The sequence below is a fragment of the Carcharodon carcharias genome, chromosome 8 (genome assembly GCF_017639515.1).
Source record: "Carcharodon carcharias isolate sCarCar2 chromosome 8, sCarCar2.pri, whole genome shotgun sequence".
NCBI classification, from domain to species: Eukaryota; Metazoa; Chordata; class Chondrichthyes; order Lamniformes; family Lamnidae; genus Carcharodon; species Carcharodon carcharias.
Window position 1 is genome coordinate 96,031,260 of NC_054474.1, and position 19,965 is coordinate 96,051,224.

The 19,965-nt window shown below is 42.2% G+C and overlaps 1 protein-coding gene across 5 annotated transcripts in view; it reads right to left on the reverse strand.

Annotated features, from left to right (window-relative positions):
* Positions 1–7,248: 7,248 nt before the first annotated feature.
* The window catches only part of LOC121281213 (apoptosis-associated speck-like protein containing a CARD), a 32,600-nt gene continuing 19,883 nt past the window's right edge, over positions 7,249–19,965 (reverse strand). For 4 of the 5 annotated variants that reach the window (XM_041194000.1, XM_041193999.1, XM_041194001.1 and 1 more), the window contains exon 3: positions 7,249–7,554. In XM_041194000.1, the coding sequence (XP_041049934.1) occupies positions 7,286–7,554 (269 nt within the window). In that variant the 3' untranslated portion in view covers positions 7,249–7,285. The remainder of the gene's footprint in view (positions 7,555–19,965) is intronic. The other variant, XR_005943836.1, reaches the window with a different exon arrangement.

Sequence of the window (19,965 nt, forward strand, 5' to 3'; positions counted from 1 at the left end):
CTTTCTTCGCAGCCCTGCAATTGTTTTCTCTTCAGATGCTTATCCAATTCCCTTTTGAAAGGCACGATTGACCCTGCCTCTGCCACACTGTCAGGCAGTGCATTCCAGATCCTAACCACTCACTGCGTGAAAAAGCTCTTCCTCATGTCAAGTGTCGGTTCTTTTATCATCTACCTTGCCATTCCAGTGTTATGGTAGGAAGTGAAGGAAGCTCATTTATTTTTCTGCTACAGCATAGAAGCAATCCATTCAGCCCTTCAATTTTGTGTGTAACTTTCCTCCACAGGAGCCAGCTAGTCTCACTGCACTCTCCTGTCTGCTCGCTATACCCTTAGTATTCCTCCTTTTCCCTTTCCTGACCTATCTGCAACTCATTTGTCTTAGATTTGCCCTCTTCTGCATTAGTGTCGAGCCTGTTGCCCACACATATACTATACTGCAAGTACAGGTTATATGATGAAATAGTGAGTGTATTTTTGTTTTCACGTATCAGTTTAGGTCTGAAGCTGTGCAGTGTTCTCGCCAGGTTGGACCTTGAGGGTGTCCAGATGATCCCTAGTGTCAGGAGTGAGAGCTGAGAGGAAAGGTCAGAAATACTCTGTATTACAGAAGTATAGAGTATTTCTGACCTTGCTACCTTGAAAGGAGGCAAATGAGATGGGAGTGGATAGAGGTGTGTCAGATAACGCACGAAATAGAAAACCTTCATTCGTTGACCCATAGGAGGAGTGGAAGTTGATAGGTATAAACTGAAAAGCGGCGGGTTTCAGGGCTGATGTCAGGAAGCACTTCATCACGTAGAAAGTAATCAGCATTTGGAGTTGTCCCGTAAGCAATGGAATCACTTTAATAAAAACAATAAGTGCTGCAGATGGTGGCGCATTGGTAATGTCACTGGGCTAGTAATCCGGAAGCCCCGGCTAATGATCCGGGTTCAAATCCCAGTTGGCGGAATTTAAATTCAATTAATAAGTCTGGAATTGAAAGTTAGACTGGGGTTTTCTGGCCCCAACATGGTGGGTCCTGCCGTGGTGGATGTGGGGAGCCAGCCAAAAGTCCTTTGACTTTGGCAGGACCGGAGGATTCCATCAGCAGCGAGGCTGGAAAATCCTGCCCTTAGTCTGGGTAATGGTGACCATGAATCGATTGTTGTAAAAACTCATCTGGTTCAGTAATGTCCTTTAGGGAAGGAAATCTGCCCTCTTTACCTGGTCTGGCCTACATGTGACTCCAGACCCACAGCAATGTGGTTGACTCTTAATTCCCCTTTGAAATGGCCTAGCAAGTTGGTTCAAGGGCAATTAGGGATGGGCAACAAATGCAGGCCTTGACTGCAACCCATGAAAGAATAAAGAAAAGATGAGCAGAGAGAAACAGAGCCTATGTTTCAAGTCAAATATGACTTTCCTTCGGAACTGGAACTAGTGGAATCACTTTGGAATCACTCAAGAGCTTGTTGTTGGGGGAAATGTGAGGGGAAACCATAGGTTCCTATGGAAGAATGAACTCAATTTGCTGAAGGATCTTTGTGATATTAGTGTTACAGTTAGGATGGTTAAGCCACTAGGGTTGGCCTGAAGTTTCCAAGAGTCTAGTTTCCAGGATAGTGCTCCAAAAGAAAAAACAAAGCAGCATTCAAACATTTTTTTTTAATACTTTCACTTATTAACTATAAACTTATTGGAAATGGCTTATAGAGAAGCTGTTTAAAAAGAGGCTGTTTAAAGAGAGGTTGTTTCACTAACAGTCAAGATCAATCCAATTGGGTGACAAAGACTCTGTTCCTTTTCCAGTTGGCTTGGGGAAGGCAGCCCACTTGGAGGCGGACTAAAGGCAGGAGCATGGTGGTTTGCAGCAGGAGACCATGTGACAAAACCTTCCAGGAATATACCCAGCCACAGTTAACAACCCCGATGCCTGGCACCAGCCTTGCCAGGGAAACCTGCTATCAGGGAGCAGCCAATCCAAAAGCAAGTCATTGGGCTGCGTTTTAGGTGGAGGGAGGCACGTAAAATAGGACGGGTGCCAACTGACCCCAATAATATACTGTCTATGCCATAAAACAGTTGGCGTGAGCAATCAGGTAGGAGTGGGCAGCCCGATTTTTTTTTTAAATAATTTTTTAAAAAGGCGGGAAGAGGCTTATTATCTTCCAGGGAACTGCCCGTTGTACATCGGGGCAGCCACCCCCACCCCCACCCCCAAGATAGTAAACCCCTTTCTTCTTACCCACCTGCTCTGTAAAACCTACCACCCACAGCCCTCCACCCCCTTCCTAAACAGCCCAAACCATACCCCCCGCCCCCCAACACTGCCCAATACCTCAGGATTACCTTGCTTTGGGATCCATTGGGCCTTCATCTTGGGCCTGCTTGCATTTCTGGCATTCTTGCATTCTTGGCACTGCTGGAGCTGCCAGTCAATTGGATTGGCTAGCAGCTCCTGAGGGTGGGACTTCCTCCCCAGTGAGGGGCAAGAGTCCCACACTGCCCCTATTTATCCTGCCTGCAGCACATGATGGCTGCGGGGTGAGCTGGCGTGGCGTGGATCGGCTCCATGCTTTGCTTCCGGGGGTGGGCAGTGTGGTGGGTAAGCCCCCTCCCACCCCCTCCCCAAATATGCTGCCCTTTGTTTTAATCAAAGAAATGTTTTGCTTGTGGGCCATGAAAGGAATGGATGGTGGAATTTGATGCTGGCAAGTTATTCAACATATGGAATCTCAGAGTCAAGCCTGATCCTATTCCACCCAACCTTTCCAGCAAGCTCTTTCCAGAAGGATCAGCAATTGAAATTTGGGATGTATGTCACCCCCACCATAGTGCAAGAGAGAGATGTGAAGATTAGAAAGAGGGAGATAGAAAGAATTGAAGACAGAGAGAAAGACAGCAAGGAAGAAGAGATTTGGAGGCACACTAAGGGGCAGTAACATTTTGGGGAGGGGAGGGAATCCTCATTTTAAATCATTTTGTCTACAAACTGTGCCATGAGACTATTTTATACTAAAGTATAAAACCACAAGTTTTAGCTGATGACAGGAGTCAAGATCACCAAAGTTGTATGTCCTCGGTTATAATTTTCTGTACAACTAGGCTCCTATTATTCTTGTTTCATCATAAATTCTAATGGAGTTTGAGACTTTAAAAAATATGACTGGGGATATACTGCAGCACAGATATTTGTTCCGAATGATATAGTTTTATATGGACTGGGTTTGGTTTAACTTAATTATTTCATGCCTATGCACAAACTAGTAAAGAAAACAGTGATCTTAACATCATGTTTCGCTGATGATTTGCACTGAATGTAAATCAAATTAAAGGTAAATTCCTCCGTGTGATGCAGACGAGTTACTGCCAGAAGATTCACAATGAGTGACTCTTCCACTCCCTCTGCTGGAATATTCAGTAGTTACAACTGTGAAAGATTCGACTTTCAATTGGTAGATCAAACTTTGAATTGTATAGTGATAAATTTTTGTCTTCACTGACTGGGAGATAATCTAGTGGATTAAGCTGCCCATTGGAAAACCCACCTGATTTCATGGGAACTAATCGAATAAAAAGCAGATGGATTCTTTAATCGGGAATCTGATTGAGAATGGTGTTTGTGTCTCTGGATCTATCTGGCAATGCCTTGCTTTTAAAAATCTCAAACTTGTTTTCAAATCCCTTCAAGGGCCTCATTCCCCCCTATCTCCATAACCTCCTTCAGCCCTACAATCCTCTGAGAACTCGGTGTTTCTCTGAAATGGCCTCCGTAAGCCTTTGTTTCACCTTTGTCTCTTTGCTCCTTGAAGATGCTTCTTAAACCCTGCTTCATTGACCAAGTTTTTGGTTGCCTGTGAATGAGATGTAAAAAATGGTATATAAATGTAAATTGTTGTTGTTAGATGTGAGGTCATCTATATTGCGTTTAAGAAAGCTCGATTGGAATATTTTCTAAATGTGAGAGAATGGAGAAGGAGCACAGAGACCTGGATGGCTAGGTGTCCATGTACAGAAGTCAGCGAAAGTTGATAGACAGGGGAAAGGTATAATTAACAGTAACATTGGCCTTTTTCTCAAGGGCCTGGAAGACAAAGAAGAGGACCTTAAGTTACAGTTGTATAAAGTTCTGGTACAACCCCATTTGGATCTCTGCATTCAATTCGGGCATTGCACCATAGCAGGATATATTGGCATTGGAGAGGGTTCACCAGAACGATACTGAGGCTAAAAGGTTTAAAATATGAGAACACCTTGCATAGACTAAGCTTGTATTTCCTTAAATACAGATGAGAGGATGACCCAAATGAAGCGTTTAAAAGAATTAAAGAATTTGATAGAGTAGGTTGATGGAGAGAAACCATTTCTTCTGACGCGGGAGTCCAGAACAAGAGGGCATAATCTTAAAAATAAAACCAAGTTTTTGTTAAGTTAGAGTTACAGAACCAAGGCAGTTAAGTAGCAAATCAGCCAAAATTTAATTGGATAGTGGGACAGGCTTGAGAGGCTGAATGGCTTACTCCTGTTTCCATGTAAACGTGGGAGCTTTTACATCCACCTGAGAGGGCAGACAGGAGTTAGATTTAATGTTTCATTGGAAAGCCAGCACCTCAGTACAGCACTCCTTCAGTACGACACTGAAGTGTCAACCTGGATGATGTGCTCATGCCTCTGGAGTGGGACTTGAACCCACAACCCAGTGACTCAGGCAAGAGGGCTACCTCTGGCCCACAGTTGATGGAATGCTGGCTACCGAATGCAGCCGCTCAACCAGAGCTCACTGATCCAGCTGGACTGTTGACTGCTGGCTGAGTGGCTGCAGGGCTGTTAACTACTTAAATCTACAGCCACACATCCCCAGTGTGGTTTCACAGTTTCAATGTAGATGATTCACTCTCCAGCACCATGTTGGTTTTAAACAAAGCACACTTGCTGACACCTAATGGTAGAGAATCTGTACTGCAACGACATTCAAACCAACCCAGGGCAGTGTTCCTATCTCTTGCCATGCCTTCATGGAGAATGGCGGGGAGTTGGGGAGGGGGGCTGACATGATGGTTTGGCAGAAATTAGGTAAAATGACCACGTACACCATGAACCTTTGCAGAGATTACAGCAGAGGACCTCTAGTGGGAATGCCAAGGAAATCTGTTTAAGTTTCGAGCAGATCCTGGGACATCTCCCTGGGTTGGTTTTGCAACTTTTAGTTGAAGCATCCTCAGGACATTCCAAAGCACCTGACAGCCAGTGAAATACTTTTGAAGTGTAGTCACTGCTGTAATGTCTGAAACCTGACAGCCAATTTATGCACAGCAAGATTCCATTATCAGCAAAATGTTAAAAGCCTGATATTATGTTCTTTTGGTTGAGGAGTAAATATTGGATGGGACACTAAGGAGAGGTTTCCTCCTGCTCTTCTTTGAAATAGTGCCACCCAATCTTTTACATCACCCGAGAGCACAGATGGGCCTTGGTTTAAGGTCTCATTAAAAAGACGGCATCCCTCAGTATTGCACAGGAAGGTCAGTTTAGATTTTGTGTTCAAGTCCCCGGAGTGGGACTTGAATCCACAACTTTCTGCCTCAGAGACAGAACTGCCTCCACTGAGCCACCTAACCCAACAACACTAGAGTCCATTGTGGGCATGGGCACCTCTGCAGTTAGAGGCTGAGTACAAAGGTTGCACACCAGACGTATTATTGGTATGGAGAGCTGAGGTCTAACATACAGCAGGATCTCCTGTCCAACTTCAATATGCTAAAGAATTAGAAAGAGTGAGGCATTAAGTAAGGTTCACCAAGCTGGTCACTTTTCAACAATCTATTCTTAAGCAGATATGGGGACATGATGATGGAATGTCCAGATGCAAGGGGCACAGTCAAAGTTGACATGGATGGCGGTGGCTGCCTCTTGGCATTATACCACGTCCAGCCCACTCGTCAAATGACAGAAAAAACACCAGGCTGTCAGCCAGCATAGCAGCAGCAGGTCAGTCAGAACCATTTACAGGGCGATCCCATGTCCCAGCCAAAAGCCCAAGCAACCCATACTGACTTCCTGCATCAGGGCCAGATTGCATGTGACACTGCCCTGGGAAATTATCTTGTCTTTTTGGTAATTCATTTAGCAAATATTGCAATGCCACCAACAATAAACAGGGCATTAGTGAGACCTTATCTGGAGTATTGTGTACAGTACTGGTCTCCTTATTTAAAGAAGGATGTAAATGCAATAGAAGCAGTTCAGAGAAGGTTTGCTAGTCTAAAACTAGGAATGGGCAGGTTGTCTTATGAGGAAAGGTTGGACAGGTTAGGCTTGTATCCACTGGAGTTTAGAAGAGTAACTGGTGACTTGATCGAAATCCTTTAAGATCCTGAGGGGTTTTGACAGGGTGGATGTGGAGAGGATGTTTCCTCTTGTGGGAGAATCTAGAACTAGGGGTCACTGTTTAAAAATAAGGATCGCCCATTTAAGACAGAGATGAGGAGAATTTGTTTTCTTTTGGAGGGCCGTGAGTCTTTGGAACTCTCTTTCTCAAAAGGTAGTGGAAGCAGGGTCTTTGACTACTGTTAAGGCAGAGCTAGATAGATTCTTCATTAGCAAAGATGTGAAAGGTTATCGGGGATAGGTGGGAATGTGGAGTTGTGGCCACAATCAGATCAGCCATGATCTTATTGAATGGCAGAGCAAGCTGGAGGGGCCGAGTAGCCTACTCCAGCTTCTAATTTGTATGGCTCTTTCTAATGATATTAAATTGGTAAATTAAATCCTTTTTCAAAATATTGAGCTTAATCTGTGCCTCAGTGACAGCACTCTCACCTCTTCATCAGGAGGTGGCAGGTTTGAGTCCCTACTCCAGAGGCTTGAGCAGATAATCCAGGCTGATGCTTAAGCATGGTATTGAGGGAGTGCTGCCCTGTTGGAAGTACTGTGTTTCAGGGTTCTGTCTATTCGCTTAGGTGGACATACAATACCCATGGCACTACTTTGAAGAAGAGTGGGAGAATTTTCTCTCATGTCCTGACCAACATTTATCCCTCATCCAACACTTATAAACAGACTATCCAGTCTTTGTCACATTGCTGGTTTTGGGATCTTGCTGTGTGTAAATTGATGCCATATTTCCTGTGTCACAAGAGTGACTCTGCTTTAGAAACATTTCTCATTAGCTTTAAAGGGCTTTGGGCTGGATATCCTGAGGTCCTGAAAAGCCTTCATTGAATCAAGTCATTCTTTTCGTTACAATGTAGCTCAAACATTTGAGTATAACAGACCAACTTGCTCTTTAATTAGACAGTTATTCATCGATGAAGTTCTTTCATAAGGTAGGGGTCTTGTTGCCACAGCGCCTCTTGGAGAACATCCATAGCTTTCCTTCCTTTATGAATAACAGCATCCAGTAAGCGCCTGGCTTGCTCGGCCCGTGTTTCTCCAGCTCGGATTGTCTCATATTCACCTTGATTGAGAACATCTTCCTGCCTCAAGATGTCCACAAGAGGTTCAACAAGGGAAATCCTTTCCACCAGGTCACACCGATGTTCCACAATGAAATGTCTTGGTGATCTAAGACCTGGAAAAAGAACAAGCATGAATTTACCAGCTTGTGTACCTCTTTGTGCCCTTCATGGGCAGGAGAAAGAGAAAGGACATCTTCTCTCCTTTCCCCTCAGAAGGTTCTAACTCCCTGTCCATTCTACTGGTGGTTTAAAATCCATGGCCAAATGTCCATTCATCAGCTATGTCTCTACACAGCCAGCAGAATAACTGCCAACAGGGCCAACAGCGTGGGCCAGCCCTTATCTTCAAATGCACACAGTGCTCACTTTTAATTTAATTAATTTAATTTAATGTCAATTAATTCAACATCAGTCTTGGGGAAGGTTTTAGAAGCATTAACCAGGGAAAAACATCAACAGACATTTGGAGAGGTTTCAGTTAATTAAGGACAGTCAGCACAGATTTGTAAAAGGCAGATTGTGCTTCACTAATCAAATTGAATTTTTTGATGAAAGAACAGAGAAAGTTGATGAAGGGAATGCAGTGGATGTTGTCTATTTGGATTTTAAGAAAGCATTCGATGAAGTGCCACATAAAAGGTTGGTTAACAAAATGGGGCTCATGGGATGGGGGGTCAGTGTCCACTTGGATTTAAAAAAATTAGCTTAAGAACAGAAAACCGGGAGTTGTGGTAAATAGTTATTTTTCAGGTTGGAGGATGGTAGATAACGGTATTCCCCAAGGGTCAGTGCTAGGATCACTGCTTTTTTGTGCATATATAAACTACTTGAATATTGGAAAACAGAGTAAAATTTCAATATTTGCCGATGATACCAAAATTGGAGGAATGACAAACAGTGAAGATGATATTAATCAACAGCAACATGACACAGATAGGCCAACAGAATGGACAGACGTGTGGCAAATACAATTTAATATGGAGATGTGTGAGGTGATGCATTTTGGCAGAAGGGATAATGAGAGGCAATATAGACATAATGACACTGTTCCAAAGAGTGTGCAGGAACACAAGGACTTGGGGGAGGGTGGGGGGGTTCATGTGTGTTGATACTTGAAGGTGGCAGGACATTTTGAGAGTGGTTAGCAAAGCATGTGGGATCCTGGGCTTCATCAATAGCGGCTTTGAGAACAAAAGTAAGGAAGTTATGCCGAACCTTTATGAAGGTCTGATTAGGCTCCAAATAGAGTATTACATCCAGTTCTGGTCATCACACTTTAGGAGGGATGTGAGGGTCCTTGAGACGGTGCAGAGATTTACTAGAATGGTTCCAGGGATGAGGGGTTTTAGTTACAAGGTTAGATTGAAGAAGCTGGGGTTGTTCCCCTTGGAGCAAAGGAGATTGAGGGTCAAGGTATACAAGGTGATGACAAGTAGACAAGGAAGAGATATTCCCATTAATTGATGATGGGAGGGCAAGGGGACACAGATTTAAGGTTTTGGGCAAGGGATGCAGGGGGATGTGAGTAGGAACCTTTTTACACATCAAGTGGTAATGACTGAAACTTGCTGCCCACCAGTGTGGTGGAAGCAAAGATGATAAATGATTTCAAAAGGAAATTGGATGGGCACTTGAAGGAAATAAACTGGCAGGATGTGGATCTTGCAGGAGAGTGGGACTGACTGGATTGCTCGATGGGCCGAATGGCCTCCTTCTGTGCTGTAAAAGACCCTCTCACACTGTGACACGGTGATATGACAGCTAGCACAGTACAACCGATTGATTACAACCTGTTGGGCTGCAGATCTATTCATTAAACATTGATACAAGTAATAAATTGAGAAATCACAAGTAGTCATACTGGCTGTGAATACCGTGGGTGGGAAACTGAGGAGATATTATATCATGACAGGGGAGATGGAATGAGGGGATATTATATCACACTGTGAGACAAGGAATGAGGACGTATTATATTACACTGTGAGAGAGGGAATGAGGGGATATGATATCACGCCGTGAGAGAGGGTATGAGGAGATGTTATATCACACCATGAGAGGGAATGAGGAGATATTATATCACACAGTGAGAGATGGAATAAAGACATTATATCATGACAGGGGAGAGGGAATGAGGAGATATTATATCACACTGTGAGAAAGGAAATGAACAGATATATCATGACAGGGGAGAGGGAATGAGGAGATATTATATCACATCGTGAGAGAGGGAATGAGGAGATATTATATCATGACAGTGGAGATGGAATGAGGAGATATTATAACACACCTTTAGAGAGGGATTGAAGAGATATTATATCACACCGTGAGCGAGGGAATGAGGAGCTATAATATCACACCGTGAGAGAGGGAATGAGGAGCTAGTATGTGACACCGTGAGAGAGGGAATGAGGAAATATTATTTCACACCGTGAGAGAGGGAATGCGGAGATATTATATCACACTGAGAGAGAGGGAATGAGGACATATAATATCACACCATAAGAGAGGGAATGCAGAGATATTATATCACACCGTGAGACAGGGAATGAGGAGATATTATATTACACCGTGAGAAGGGAATGAACAGATATTCTATAACGACAGGGGAGAGGGAATGAGATTTAATATCACACGCTGAGGAAGGGAAAGAGGAGATATTATATCACACCATGAGAGAGGGAATGTGGAGATATTATATCACGACAGTGAAGATGGGTTGAGGAGATATTATAACACACAGTAAGAGAGGGATTAAAGAGATATTATATCACGACAGTGGAGATGGGTTGAGGAGATATAACACACCGTGAGAGAGGGATTAAAGAGATATTATATCACACCATGAGAGAGGGAATGAAGAGCTATAATATCACACCGTGAGAGAGGAAATGAGGAGCTATTATATCACATCGTAAGAGAGGGAATGAGCAATTATGTCACATCCTGAGAGAGGGAATGAGGAGATATTATATCACACTGTGAGAGAGGGAATGAGGAGATATTATATCACACCGAGAGACCTGGGAATGAGGAGATATTGTATCACAACGTAGGTGAAGGAATGAGATGGTATTATGGCACCCCATGACCGAGGGAGTTAGGAGCTATTATATCATGACAGGGAAGAGGGAATGAGGAGATATTATATCACACTGTGGGAGAGGGAATGAGATATTTTACCAAACCATGAGAGAGGGAATGAGGAGATATTAAATCACACTGTGAGAGAGGGAATGAGGAGATATTATATCACACTGTGAGAGAGGGAAAGAGGAGATATTATATCACACCGACAGACCTGGAATGAGGAGATATTGTATCACACCGTAGGTGAAGGAATGAGGTGGTATTATGGCACACCATGACCAAGGGAATGAGGAGCTATTATATCATGACAGGGAAGAGGGAATGATGAGATATTATATTACATCGTGGGAGAGGGATGTCATAATCCTTCTCTGACGGTGTAATATAATATCTGCACATTCCCTCTCCCATGTCATAATATCTGTTCATTCCCTCTCTCACCGGTATGATATAATATCTGTTCATTCCATCTCTCATGCTGTGATATAATATCTCCTCATTCCCTCTCTCATGGTTTGATATAATATCTCCTCATTCCCTCTCTCATGGTTTGGTAAATTATATCACACTGTGAGAAAGGAAATGAACAGATATATCATGACAGGGGAGCATGAGCAAGGGAATGAGGAGATATTATTTTACACCGTTAGAGAGGGAATGAGGAGACTATATCACGACAGGGGAGAGGGAATGAGGAGATATTATATCACACCGTCAGAGAGGGAATTACGAGATAATATATCACACCGTGAGAGAGGGAATGAGGAGATATTATATCAACTGTGAGAGAGGGATTGAGGAGATATTTTGTCACACCATGAGCAAGGGAATGAGGAGATATTATTTTACACCGTGAGAGAGAGGATGAGGAGAAATTATATCACGACAGGGGAGAAGGAATGAGTAGATATTACCTCACACCCTGAGAGAGAGGGAATGAGGAGACATTTTTTCACACCGTGCGAGAAGGAATGAGGAGATATTATATCACACCATGAGAGAGGGAATGAGGAGATTTTATATCACCCCATGAGAGAGGGAATGAGGAGATATTATATCTCACAGTGAGAGAGGGAATGGGGAGATATCATATCACTCCATGAGAGAGGGAATGAAGAGATATTATATCACACATTGAGAGAGGGAATGAGGAGATATTATATCACAGCATGAGCAAGGGAATGAGGAGATAATATATCACACTGTGAGAGAGGGAATGAGGAGATATTATATCACAGCGTGAGCAAAGAAATGAGGAGATATATCACACCATGAGAGAACGAATGACGAGATATTATATCACACCGTAAGAGAGGGAACGAAGAGATATTATTTTCCACAGTGAGAGAGGCAATGAGGAGATATTATATCACGCTGTGAGAGAGGAAATGAGGAGATACTTTTTAACAGTGAGAGAGGGATTGATGAGATATTATATCACACCGTGAGCAAGGGGATGAGGAGATATTATTTCACACAGTGACAGAAGAAATGAGGATATATTATATCAACCGTGAGAGAGGGATTGAAGAGATATTATATCACACCATGAGAGAGGGAATGAGGAGTAATTATATCACGACAGGGGAGAAGGAATGATGAGATAATATATCACACTGGGAGAGAGGGAAAGAGGAGATATTATATCAACCGTGATAGAGGGATTGAAGAGATATTATATCACACCGTGAGAGAGGGAATGGGGAGATATCATATCACTCCATGAGAGAGGGAATGAAGAGATATTATATCACACCGTGTGCGAGGGAAAGAGTAGCTATTATACCACACCGTGAGAGAGGGAATGAGGAGATATTGTGTCACACCATGAGAAAGGGAATATGGAGACATTATATCAACCGTGAGAGAGGGAATGAGGACATATTATATTACGACAGGGGAGAGGGAATGAGGAGATATTATATCACACTGTGAGAGAGGGAATGAGGAGATATTATATCACACCGTGAGAGAGGGAATGAGGAGATATTATATCACACCATGCGAGAGGGAATGAGGAAATATTATATCACACTGTAAAAAAGGGAATGAGGAGATATTATATCACACCGTGAGAGAGGGAATGAGGAGATATTATATCACACCGTGAGAGAGGGAATGAGGAGATATTATATCACACCATGCGAGAGGGAATGAGGAAATATTATATCACACTGTAAAAAAGGGACTGAGGAGATATTATATCACACCATGAGAGAGGGAACGAGGAGATTTTATATCACTCAGTGAAAGAGGGAATGAGGAGATATTATATCACAGCATGAGCAAGGGAATGAGGAGATAATATATCACACTGTGAGAGAGGGAATGAGGAGATATTATATCACACAGTGAGAGAGGGAATGAGGAGATATTATATCACAGCGTGAGCAAAGAAATGAGGAGATATATCACACCATGAGAGAACGAATGACAAGATATTATATCACACCGTAAGAGAGGGAACAAAGAGATATTATTTTCCACAGTGAGAGAGGCAATGAGGAGATATTATATCATGCTGTGAGAGAGGAAATGAGGAGATACTATATCAGCAGTGAGAGAGGGATTGAAGAGATATTATATCACACCGTGAGCAAGGGGATGAGGAGATATTATTTCACACAGTGACAGAGGAAATGAGGATATATTATATCAACCGTGAGAGAGGGATTGAAGAGATATTATATCACACCATGAGAGAGGGAATGAGGAGTAATTATATCACGACAGGGGAGAAGGAATGATGAGATAATATATCACACTGGGAGAGAGGGAAAGAGGAGATATTATATCAACCGTGATACAGGGACTGAAGAGATATTATATCACACCGTGAGAGAGGGAATGGGGAGATATCATATCACTCCATGAGAGAGGGAATGAAGAGATATTATATCACACAGTGAGAGAGGGAATGAGGAGATATTATATCACACCGTGAGAGAATGAATGAGGAAATATTAAATCACACCGTAAGAGGGGGAATGAGGAGATATTATATCACACCATGACAGAGGGAAAGAAGAGATGTTAAAACACGACATGGGAGATGGAATGAGGAAATATTATATCACGACAGGGGAGAGGGAATGATGAAATATTGTATCACACCGTGAGAGAGGGATTGAAGAGATATTATATCACACCATGAGAGAGGGAATGAGGAGTAATTATATCACGACAGGGGAGAAGGAATGATGAGATAATGTATCACACTGGGAGAGAGGGAAAGAGGAGATATTATATCAACCGTGATAGAGGGATTGAAGAGATATTATATCACACCATGAGAGAGGGAATGAGGAGTAATTATATCACGACAGGGGAGAAGGAATGATGAGATAATGTATCACACTGGGAGAGAGGGAAAGAGGAGATATTATATCAACCGTGATAGAGGGATTGAAGAGATATTATATCACACCGTGAGAGAGGGAATGGGGAGATATCATATCACTCCATGAGAGAGGGAATGAAGAGATATTATATCACACCGTGTGCGAGGGAAAGAGTAGCTATTATACCACACCGTGAGAGAGGGAATGAGGAGATATTGTGTCACACCATGAGAAAGGGAATATGGAGACATTATATCAACCGTGAGAGAGGGAATGAGGACATATTATATTACGACAGGGGAGAGGGAATGAGGAGATATTATATCACACTGTGAGAGAGGGAATGAGGAGATATTATATCACACCGTGAGAGAGGGAATGAGGAGATATTATATCACACCATGCGAGAGGGAATGAGGAAATATTATATCACACTGTAAAAAAGGGAATGAGGAGATATTATATCACACCGTGAGAGAGGGAATGAGGAGATATTTTATTACGACAGGGGAGAGGGAATGAGGAGATATTATATCACACCATAAAAAAGGGAATGAGGAGATATTATTTTACACCGTGAGAGAGGGAATGTAGACATGTTATATCACAACAGGGGAGATGGAAAGAGGAAATATTATATCACACCGTGATAGAGCGAGTGAGGAGATATTATAACACAACAGCGGCAAGGGATTAAGCAGATATTGTATCACACCGTGGGAGAGGGATTGAAGAGATATTATGTCACACCATGAGCAAGGGAATGAGGAGATACTATTTTACACCGTTAGAGAGGGAATGAGGAGATTATATCACGACAGGGGAGAGGGAACGAGGAGATATTATATCACACCGTCAGAGAGGGAATTACGAGATAATATATCACACCGTGAGAGCGGGAATGAGGAGATATTATATCAACTGTGAGAGAGGGATTGAGGAGATATTTTGTCACACCATGAGCAAGGGAATGAGGAGATATTATTTTACACCGTGAGAGAGAGGATGAGGAGAAATTATATCACGACAGGGGAGAAGGAATGAGGAGATATTACATCACACCGAGAGAGAGGGAATGAGGAGACATTTTTTCACACCGTGAGAGAGGGACTGAGGAGATATTATATCACACCATGAGAGAGGGAACGAGGAGATTTTATATCACTCAGTGAGAGAGGGAATGAGGAGATATTATATCACAGCATGAGCAAGGGAATGAGGAGATAATATATCACACTGTGAGAGAGGGAATGAGGAGATATTATATCACACAGTGAGAGAGGGAATGAGGAGATATTATATCACAGCGTGAGCAAAGAAATGAGGAGATATATCACACCATGAGAGAACGAATGACAAGATATTATATCACACCGTAAGAGAGGGAACAAAGAGATATTATTTTCCACAGTGAGAGAGGCAATGAGGAGATATTATATCATGCTGTGAGAGAGGAAATGAGGAGATACTATATCAGCAGTGAGAGAGGGATTGAAGAGATATTATATCACACCGTGAGCAAAGGGATGAGGAGATATTATTTCACACAGTGACAGAGGAAATGAGGATATATTATATCAACCGTGAGAGAGGGATTGAAGAGATATTATATCACACCATGAGAGAGGGAATGAGGAGTAATTATATCACGACAGGGGAGAAGGAATGATGAGATAATATATCACACTGGGAGAGAGGGAAAGAGGAGATATTATATCAACCGTGATACAGGGACTGAAGAGATATTATATCACACTGTGAGAGAGGGAATGGGGAGATATCATATCACTCCATGAGAGAGGGAATGAAGAGATATTATATCACACAGTGAGAGAGGGAATGAGGAGATATTATATCACAGCATGAGCAAGGGAATGAGGAGATAATATATCACACTGTGAGAGAGGGAATGAGGAGATATTATATCACACAGTGAGAGAGGGAATGAGGAGATATTATATCACAGCGTGAGCAAAGAAATGAGGAGATATATCACACCATGAGAGAACGAATGACAAGGTATTATATCACACCGTAAGAGAGGGAACAAAGAGATATTATTTTCCACAGTGAGAGAGGCAATGAGGAGGTATTATATCATGCTGTGAGAGAGGAAATGAGGAGATACTATATCAGCAGTGAGAGAGGGATTGAAGAGATATTATATCACACCGTGAGCAAGGGGATGAGGAGATATTATTTCACACAGTGACAGAGGAAATGAGGATATATTATATCAACCGTGAGAGAGGGATTGAAGAGATATTATATCACACCATGAGAGAGGGAATGAGGAGTAATTATATCACGACAGGGGAGAAGGAATGATGAGATAATATATCACACTGGGAGAGAGGGAAAGAGGAGATATTATATCAACCGTGATACAGGGACTGAAGAGATATTGTATCACACCGTGAGAGAGGGAATGGGGAGTTATCATATCACTCCATGAGAGAGGGAATGAAGAGATATTATATCACACAGTGAGAGAGGGAATGAGGAGATATTATATCACACCGTGAGAGAATGAATGAGGAAATATTAAATCACACCGTAAGAGGGGGAATGAGGAGATATTATATCACACTGTGACAGAGGGAAAGAAGAGATGTTAAAACACGACATGGGAGATGGAATGAGGAAATATTATATCACGACAGGGGAGAGGGAATGATGAAATATTGTATCACACCGTGGGAGAGGGATTGGAGAGATATTATAGCACACCATGAGAGATGGAATGAGGAGATATTATATCACTACAGGGGAGAGGGAATGAGGAGATATTATATCACACCCTCAGAGAAGGAATGATGAGATATTTTATCAACCGTGAGCGAGGGAATGAGGAGATATTACGTTACACCGTGAGAGAGGGAATGAAGAGATATTATATCACAACAGGGGAGAGGGAATGAGGAGACAATATTCCACACCACGAGAGAGGGTACGAGAAGATATTATATCACACCGTGAGCAAGGGGATGAGGAGATATTACATCATGACAGGGCAGAGGGAACGAGGAGATATTATATCACACCATGAGAGAGGGAATGAGGTGATGTTATATCACGACAGGGGAGAAGGAATGGTAAGATAATATATCACACTGGGAGAGAGGGAAAGAGGAGATATTATATCAACCGTGATAGAGGGATTGAAGAGATATTATATCACACCGTGAGAGAGGGAATGAGGAGATATTATATCACACCGTGAGAGAATGAATGAGGAAATATTAAATCACACCGTAAGAGAGGGAATGAGGAGATATTAAATCACACTGTGAGAGAGGGAATGAGGAGATATTATATCACACTGTGAGAGAGGGAAAGAGGAGATATTATATCACACCGACAGACCTGGAATGAGGAGATATTGTATCACACCGTAGGTGAAGGAATGAGGTGGTATTATGGCACACCATGACCAAGGGAATGAGGAGCTATTATATCATGACAGGGAAGAGGGAATGATGAGATATTATATTACATCGTGGGAGAGGGATGTCATAATCCTTCTCTGACGGTGTAATATAATATCTGCACATTCCCTCTCCCATGTCATAATATCTGTTCATTCCCTCTCTCACCGGTATGATATAATATCTGTTCATTCCATCTCTCATGCTGTGATATAATATCTCCTCATTCCCTCTCTCATGGTTTGATATAATATCTCCTCATTCCCTCTCTCATGGTTTGGTAAATTATATCACACTGTGAGAAAGGAAATGAACAGATATATCATGACAGGGGAGCATGAGCAAGGGAATGAGGAGATATTATTTTACACCGTTAGAGAGGGAATGAGGAGACTATATCACGACAGGGGAGAGGGAATGAGGAGATATTATATCACACCGTCAGAGAGGGAATTACGAGATAATATATCACACCGTGAGAGAGGGAATGAGGAGATATTATATCAACTGTGAGAGAGGGATTGAGGAGATATTTTGTCACACCATGAGCAAGGGAATGAGGAGATATTATTTTACACCGTGAGAGAGAGGATGAGGAGAAATTATATCACGACAGGGGAGAAGGAATGAGTAGATATTACCTCACACCCTGAGAGAGAGGGAATGAGGAGACATTTTTTCACACCGTGCGAGAAGGAATGAGGAGATATTATATCACACCATGAGAGAGGGAATGAGGAGATTTTATATCACCCCATGAGAGAGGGAATGAGGAGATATTATATCTCACAGTGAGAGAGGGAATGGGGAGATATCATATCACTCCATGAGAGAGGGAATGAAGAGATATTATATCACACATTGAGAGAGGGAATGAGGAGATATTATATCACAGCATGAGCAAGGGAATGAGGAGATAATATATCACACTGTGAGAGAGGGAATGAGGAGATATTATATCACAGCGTGAGCAAAGAAATGAGGAGATATATCACACCATGAGAGAACGAATGACGAGATATTATATCACACCGTAAGAGAGGGAACGAAGAGATATTATTTTCCACAGTGAGAGAGGCAATGAGGAGATATTATATCACGCTGTGAGAGAGGAAATGAGGAGATACTTTTTAACAGTGAGAGAGGGATTGATGAGATATTATATCACACCGTGAGCAAGGGGATGAGGAGATATTATTTCACACAGTGACAGAGGAAATGAGGATATATTATATCAACCGTGAGAGAGGGATTGAAGAGATATTATATCACACCATGAGAGAGGGAATGAGGAGTAATTATATCACGACAGGGGAGAAGGAATGATGAGATAATATATCACACTGGGAGAGAGCGAAAGAGGAGATATTATATCAACCGTGATAGAGGGATTGAAGAGATATTATATCACACCGTGAGAGAGGGAATGGGGAGATATCATATCACTCCATGAGAGAGGGAATGAAGAGATATTATATCACACCGTGTGCGAGGGAAAGAGTAGCTATTATACCACACCGTGAGAGAGGGAATGAGGAGATATTATATCACACCGTGAGAGAGGGAATGAGGAGATATTATATCACACCGTGAGAGAGGGAATGAGGAGATATTATATCACACCATGCGAGAGGGAATGAGGAAATATTATATCACACTGTAAAAAAGGGAATGAGGAGATATTATATCACACCGTGAGAGAGGGAATGAGGAGATATTATATCACACCGTGAGAGAGGGAATGAGGAGATATTATATCACACCATGCGAGAGGGAATGAGGAAATATTATATCACACTGTAAAAAAGGGAATGAGGAGATATTATATCACCGTGAGAGAGGGAATGAGGAGATATTTTATTACGACAGGGGAGAGGGAATGAGGAGATATTATATCACACCATAAAAAAGGGAATGAGGAGATATTATTTTACACCGTGAGAGAGGGAATGTAGACATGTTATATCACAACAGGGGAGATGGAAAGAGGAAATATTATATCACACCGTGATAGAGCGAGTGAGGAGATATTATAACACAACAGCGGCAAGGGATTAAGCAGATATTGTAACACACCGTGGGAGAGGGATTGAAGAGATATTATGTCACACCATGAGCAAGGGAATGAGGAGATACTATTTTACACCGTTAGAGAGGGAATGAGGAGATTATATCACGACAGGGGAGAGGGAACGAGGAGATATTATATCACACCGTCAGAGAGGGAATTACGAGATAATATATCACACCGTGAGAGCGGGAATGAGGAGATATTATATCAACTGTGAGAGAGGGATTGAGGAGATATTTTGTCACACCATGAGCAAGGGAATGAGGAGATATTATTTTACACCGTGAGAGAGAGGATGAGGAGAAATTATATCACGACAGGGGAGAAGGAATGAGGAGATATTACAGCACACCGAGAGAGAGGGAATGAGGAGACATTTTTTCACACCGTGAGAGAGGGAATGAGGAGATATTATATCACACCATGAGAGAGGGAACGAGGAGATTTTATATCACTCAGTGAGAGAGGGAATGAGGAGATATTATATCACAGCATGAGCAAGGGAATGAGGAGATAATATATCACACTGTGAGAGAGGGAATGAGTAGATATTATATCACACAGTGAGAGAGGGAATGAGGAGATATTATATCACAG